This window comes from Austrofundulus limnaeus, unplaced genomic scaffold (assembly GCF_001266775.1).
Source record: "Austrofundulus limnaeus strain Quisiro unplaced genomic scaffold, Austrofundulus_limnaeus-1.0 Scaffold0, whole genome shotgun sequence".
In the NCBI taxonomy this organism is placed as follows: Eukaryota; Metazoa; Chordata; class Actinopteri; order Cyprinodontiformes; family Rivulidae; genus Austrofundulus; species Austrofundulus limnaeus.
The window spans coordinates 4,347,714-4,354,992 of NW_013952402.1; the positions used below are offsets into that span (position 1 = coordinate 4,347,714).

The following is a 7,279-nucleotide window of genomic DNA, read 5'->3' on the forward strand; positions in this document are numbered from 1 at the left end:
AACAATAATAATAATAATAATAATAATAATAATAATAATAATAATAATGTAGGTCAAACACTTTAAGCTTATTTATAGTGTTTTCCACATTTTTACGCACAGCTGTAGGTCTGCAGTCGGACATCCTAAACAACTCTTACACCACCCACATCAGCACACAAACACTCACACACCCTAACACACACCCACACACACCCACGCACACACACACTGGAGATGGACTTAAGTAAATCTCTTCACAAGGCATGGCAGGCCGCTCAGACGCTATTAATGGAGATGAATGGCAAAGTAAACAGTGTTTGTCTCCTCTGATAGCCTCGGCGGCCACTTCCTCTGGCTCCTGCGCTACCGGTAGGACATACCTGGTGTCAGCTTTAAGTGCTGCAGAGTCACTAGTGTAAATAGAGCTGGCGACAGGACGGCGATGCCTGCAGGACGCAGCGGGCCGGCCCGGCCCGACCTGACAGGCGCGCGCGATCTCTATCGCGCGGCTTTCCAAAGATAGCAGCAGGTCGGCGGTGCATCGCTGCAACTGTCAGCGGAGGTTCCCAAAACAGAACAAGCTCTCCAACGGCAACCACTCAAAGAAGTTCTGGAAAGATTTGTTCTGCAGGCTGCAGCCCAACGTGGCGATCTACGAAACGGTTCAAGTTCAGCATAAATTGGATCTGGTTTAAAAGCCAAATATATTAATTTTGTTTCTGCTGTTTAAAAACTGGGCAAAATGTGAATTTACCCTTACAAAGTAAAATAAAATAAAATAAAATAAAATAAAATAAAATAAAATAAAATAAAAGCATGCAGCTTTTCATTACAGCGCTGAGTGCTTTAAAGTAAACTATCTGAGAAGTAACAAAAATATTATTTTTGCTTTAAATAATAAACAAAGTTATGCAAAATTTCGTGCAACATCTTATATGTATTGTGAATGACTCTCAGCTAAAATTGTAGCCCGATTTCTGCACAACTGACTGAGTTATATTGATTTTTACGCTGAGTAAAGTGGATTGGCCGTGGCAGCCATCTTGCATTGGATTGACTCTAAACGTTAACCAGCTGTAGGTGGGCACGTGATGCGCATTCTCGTAAATTTTCGATAAAATCGAATCAACATTTTACGCAATATTTTACTAACAGACAAACAGCTTCGAATCGACACCAACAGTTAATGCCAAAGCTCTCGCGCAATGTCTCGTGTTTGAAGTGCGTTGGGTACGACTCTCAACAACCACTTCAAATCTTAGCACCATAAATGTAAAACCGATTGAATTACAAACCATTTTGTGTTTCCTAAGCGGGGTTAGCTGTGGTGGCCATCTTGGATAGCTTTGTCTCCAAAAGTTGATCAGCTGAATAAATATATTTAAAAAGTAATTCCTGAAAGTTTCATTTAAATACGTTCTCTGGTTCACGAGTTATTTTGGTAACAGACAAACAATATTTTTAAAATTTAATCGGGAAAAAACAAACAAAAAAAAACAGACTGCTAAGTTTTGTTGCTGCAAGTTAAGTCACGAGCTAAAAACAAAATTGCTGGAATGAAACATCACATTTTAAACTGAGGGGTAAAAAAAGAACTCATAAGTCTTTTTTTTTCTCTCCAGACCTGCTTTGACACCCTGAGCTGCAGAAAGACAGAAGTTTCTCTGATTAGCAGAGGGAGAAAAGAAAGAAGAAAATCATCTGTCATCACAGCTCCCTAAGAAGACTAGACTCACTGATTGTGTAGGAACGTGTCTATTAAGGGAGTGTGTGATTGTGTAGGTGTGTGCGCGCACGCGTGTTTGGGTGTTGGTAGCGCACGCACCGACTCACTCCCTTAACCCTGCCCACATGGCGGCGCTGTTCTCACTGGTCTGAACTTTAGGTTCACCATTAAACGATGAAAGTGTTATTGCAATAAAACAGTCCAAATCGGCACAAATGTAGAGTAAAATATTATTTTTTTACATTAAAAACCAACATATTGAAAACGACTTTTTAAATAATCAATTAATTTATTCCAGAGATAAACAATAAACCAAAGCAAATTTGGAACCATTAAAGTAAAATGAATAATAAGCTGAGTAAACATTTATTTATTATAAGCTGTAGTGTTATTTTTATTTTTACGCACGGATTTTTTAAAATAAGTTAGATTTTTATTGAGACATAAATTGGTGTATTTTGCTCAACAGAATTGATTTTTAGTCATTTAAAAAAATCAGCTTTACAATGAAGAAAACTAATTCAAACAAACAAAAAAAAATCCTATCAGTGTTTTCGGGCTGAGCATGGTGAAGCTGGGCGGTGCGAAGGAGGGACCAGGCAGCCTGTCAAGTCTTAACTGGGAGTTTTGTCAAAGTCTTGACAGATCCTCATGTTGGCAGCTCATTATGGGACCAGTTGGCTACAATTAACGTAGAAAGCGGAGAATTAAATATATATGTACATATATATCAGAGAATTCTTCTCATCCCAGCCGCGGATTATCCTGATGCCTCCAAGCAAAACCGATGTCAGAGTGAAGGAATCCCTGTTTTCTTTTTGTCAGTCATGACATTAAGGTTCTCGTCTTTTTCTATCAAAGACATCCTCGGCGGACGTGATGTCCGGGGGGATCCCGGCACTGTGGCCACCTCTGCGGGGGAGCTTTGCGCGCAAACGCGTCATTTACGCGCCGGCTGGGATAACAGCATCCTTCCCAGAAGACTTCCACCTGATCCGCGCGTGTTCTCGGGAGACCTCCGGTCTCATCGCTGCCAGGAGGAGGACAGAGGAAATGATGATCTCAGAGGAGGTGGGAGATTTGTTGTAAATATTTATAGGGTTTTGTTTCCTGTTATGGCGCTGAGCTGAAAATGTAAACGCGTAAAAGAAAAATAGAGGGGGGAAGCGTTTTAGGGAAATAAGATATACGTGGATAAAATCATTTTACAAAAATGTTCTCGATCCCTTATCTTTTGATCAACTTTGTTTTTCTGTTCAGGCGTAGAGATTAATGAAGCTACATCTCTTGACCATGTTTATAGCATTTAATGTCTGACTTTTAGGATGGTAAAGGCGAAACAAGTTTTTTTTTAACTTTAGACTAAACCCCCAAGTTTTGAATTTTGTTGGGTAATTTTTTTTAAATCATCCTTTGTTTTTGGTTTGCAGACCCTGCGGATCATGCAGAGCGGAACAGAGGTCAGAAACAGCAGGTGGATGCAGGGAAAGATGGACGCCACCACCGCGGAGACGCGCTCAGCTGCTCCCCGGAGGCGCATCGGTGCAGGCCGGCCGCGAAGAAGCGCTCCAGAGCGGCCTTCTCCCACGCGCAGGTCCACGAGCTGGAGCGCCGCTTCCGCACCCAGAGGTACCTCTCCGGTCCCGAACGGGCCGACCTGGCAGGAGCCCTGAAGCTCACGGAGACGCAGGTGAAAATCTGGTTCCAGAACCGGAGATATAAAACGAAACGGCGGGAGATGGCGGCCGATCTGGTTGCGCTGAGCTCACCGAAGACTGTGGCTGTAAAGGTGCTGGTGAGGAACGAGTCAAAGGATCACAGAGTGGTCCACCTCCCCACGACTGGATCTCTGTACCAGGACTTTCAGTACCACCCCTACTTGTGCTATCAGCCCTGCAGCACAGACATGTTCTGATGAGACTTTATTTCTCCTCCATGTTTGTTTTGTTCAGCATCTCAGAGGACGCACAAAAAGATGTTGATGAGTATGCAATTAAACATATGTTGTACTGAACCTTAAATGATGCAGGTTAAATGATAGGATTCAAGATGTATTAAAATATAACTTTAAAATGCGGGTCCACACTCAGCGTAAACAAAGCTGGATCAGCAAAAAACTTGAATTGTGATTGATTTACATAGGCTGATGAACAAATAAAGTAATCAGACAAGCATACAATCTTGGAGAAGATGCTCAGGTCAAAATATAAACGTGTATCTGCAACAAATAAATAAATAAATAAATAAATAAATAAATAAATAAATAAATAAATAAATAAATTTGAGTTAAACGGTTGCCAAGAATACATATTGGGGTTCAAACAGCTGGGCATTAAAGGACCATAAGGTTTTGCTAGACAAACTACCTATTTTTAATTACTTTGGCTCTTTATAACGCTTTAATGTAACTTTTCATTAGAGAAGAAAAGACTGTGCTGACTAAATTTACTTTTGTTTTGTTTGGATTTTATGAGTTTGCAATTAGTACATTTAAAGCATCCACATGCTGCTAATTAAACCCAACTTACTCACTTTACCTCGAGGCCCCATTTTCTAAAATCTGAGCTATTTTGTACCTTGTGGGAGATTTTTAATTCATCGCCATCCATGAACTATTTGCTATTGACAAAATCTCATATTCTTATTTTTAACCAGCTGACAAAAGTTTTAAAAAAAGTTAACCTAACATGCCATTTCTCCAAAAACTGTTCTCATTGTTTTCTTCATTCATCATGCAGGCTCAGAAAAGTTTACGTTTTAAAGGTTGGGTTTTATTTTGAAATTTTCAAGAAGGTTACATACAAATCATCTCCAGTCAGACAAGGGTAAAGGTTGTGAAGTTTTTTTTTTTTCAAACTGTGGGAAAAATACTCTGACATATTTGGGAGAGAAGAGAAAGTCATCTCCAGAGTTATATTTCAGCACTGCCTTGCAGAATTATAGTCAAAAAAAGAAAAAGAAGATAAAACAATCATAAATCAGCACAGTGTTTACAGTGAGGGGCGAAAGTCAGGATTTCTAAAAAATAATCCTGTCTCATCTCACCAAATAGTTTTGCCCTCAGAGTTTTATCTCCTTTTTTGTCCTTATGGTGTATTTTTGGAGATGGGTTATTTTTATCCTTTACTTGTTTAACACTGCCTTTTTTACACTTTTAAATGGTTAAAAAAATGGAGAATTTGTAAATAATAAACTCTTTTGATTAACAAAGTTTGCATTCCGATGTTGTTTCAAGACTACTTAATAAATAAAACATAATGAAGGGGTTACTATAAAGTCACCTTTTTGATATTGTTCATCAAAACCCATCTTTAAATATTCCATTACGCAGATCATTTTGTCTCAGCGCCTCACAGGTCCAAATCTACATTTTGTGTTTTTACTTCCTAACAGTCAACTGTAAACCAGACGGAGCAGAAAGGAATCCTAAACTTATACAAATCCACCAAGAGGCAGCAGCTTATCTCCATGAGGGAGAAGCTCGAGGGAAACTCTGACATCTTAAGTACACATTCGTTTTCTTTATGGGCCACATTATTTCATGATGAAGCTAATACCAGCAGACCTGCATCAACACTTTTGTTTTGAGTCCAACAGATTTTTTTATTTGTATTTCAGGCATGACCTTTGATTGCTTGGAGTTAAAAACAAATGGGATTTTAGAATTTGACACAATCAGTCTCTGAAAGGTGAATGTTTACTTTTTTTTTGTAATTCTGAACAAAGAGGACTAGTTCTGCTGTTTATGGTGAGCTGCATGAGTCAGAGAGGGTCGATAGACCTTGAAGATGTTGCACCTTATGCAGAAAAATACATCTTATAGATTGATTTGATTTTTGATTTATTTATTTAACAAGAAAAGATTATTAAAAATCAAGCCTGACTCAGCATAATTGCTGTTTTACAGCAGGTTCCTGTTCTGCAGCACATAAAACACTCAGAATTACAGCATCACAATCACATCATTATACACCATTGACACAAAGACAAACAAGCATACCAAATTTCAGGAAGGCAGCATTTGCAAAATAGGACGTCTAAATATKWKMACAACAGAAAGTGTCCAGCAGATGGCAGACAAGATTCTTCTTAAAGGGCCGTAGTTTTGAAATGGACTTTATGTTTTGAGGAATGTCATTCCATGCTTTAGTATAAACATAGAAGAAAGACCTCTGGCCGTAACAGTTTTTAAAGGTTGGTAATATCAGATAAGATGACCTGTGCGTTTGTGGCTTAGTGCCACTGTTGTCTTAAGCAGATTGAAAGCAATGCATTCTTTAAAGGGATCCCTGATTGGTTGTAACATTAGACTTTATTTGATAAACATTTATTTTAACTGTAAAATAAAGACTGTAAAAATACTGTAGGCTGTTTAGTTTTGCAAAATTTTAATAATATATTTCAACAAGGACGGAGCCATTTTAGTTACACGCAAAGCATTGTGGGTAAATGATGACGTGGATAGGTCATCGGTGTGAGCAAGCTATATCCACCGTGAAGGTGACGATTGGCTCTATTTAATGAAACCAGAGAGCGTTGACAGAGAGGAGAAGGTAGAAATGACTCAGCTAACTGAAAATATGGATGGAGGACAACAGAGCTGCTTCATGGAAGAATAACCTCAGTTTAGCCTGTTAGCTTATGTGCTAGCGCTGACGCAATTGTAACAGACCCAGGATCTGAGCCTGTTGTGCAGATTAAATGTTCCTGTAAAAACAGGAAAATTATGAGACAGGCGATTTATGAAGTTTCTCAATGCCTCGCTTCTGATGTATTTATTAATACAGTCACATGTATTTTCAAACTGCAGCATTTTAACTTGTCTTTATATGTAAAACAAACATACTGTATGTGTATATGAAACATGTTTCCTTCATGTACAGTGAACTTCAAACCAACAATATCAATGCAGTTACCTTTTAACATGACACAATTTACATATTTGAATTACTTGTTTTTAAATACATTTTACCTATTTATTCTGCTTTTAACCAAAAATACACTTTTATTCTGCTTTTAACCAAAATATATTTTTATACTCGCAGCTGGACTGTTTTTAACATACACCAGTAATTAGGTACACAACTGTTTAGTTTAACAGGTCACAGATTGCATGGAACTAACACATGCATACTGATAGGCTTAGCTGTATTTTTTTAACATTCTTAAGATGTATTTTTAAAACCAGTAAACACACATTTCTCACTGCCAACGGCATAAAAAACAGTAAAACACAATGTCAGGCCATCAAACGGCGCGCAAATAACTAAAACATAGCTTGAAATAAGCATAAAACTAAAACAAAATGGCGCCGACAGAATGACTCAGTTTTTTAGTCTTTTCACATAGTTCAAAATGTCACAAAACGCTGGGATTACTGACTAATTTATACATCCACATTTAGCTGTGCGTCGTAATAGTACAGGCTAAGCTGTTTCTTCTTCCATGAAGCAGCTCTGTTGCCCTCCATCCATGTTTTCAGTTACAGGCTGAGTCATTTCTACCTTCTCCTCTCTGTCAACGCTCTCTGGTTTCATTTAAAAGAGTCGATCATCAGACATTGTCCAAGAT

General features: G+C 38.4%; 1 protein-coding gene across 1 annotated transcript; it reads left to right on the plus strand.

Annotated features, from left to right (window-relative positions):
• The first annotated feature begins 2,306 nt into the window (after window positions 1-2,306).
• nkx3.3 (NK3 homeobox 3) lies at window positions 2,307-4,918 on the plus strand. Its single transcript, XM_014026533.1, has 2 exons — window positions 2,307-2,779; window positions 3,139-4,918. The coding sequence occupies exons 1-2, from the start codon at window positions 2,536-2,538 to the stop codon at window positions 3,621-3,623; spliced, it is 729 nt and encodes a 242-aa protein (XP_013881987.1). The 5' UTR covers window positions 2,307-2,535; the 3' UTR covers window positions 3,624-4,918.
• The last annotated feature ends 2,361 nt before the right edge of the window (window positions 4,919-7,279 follow it).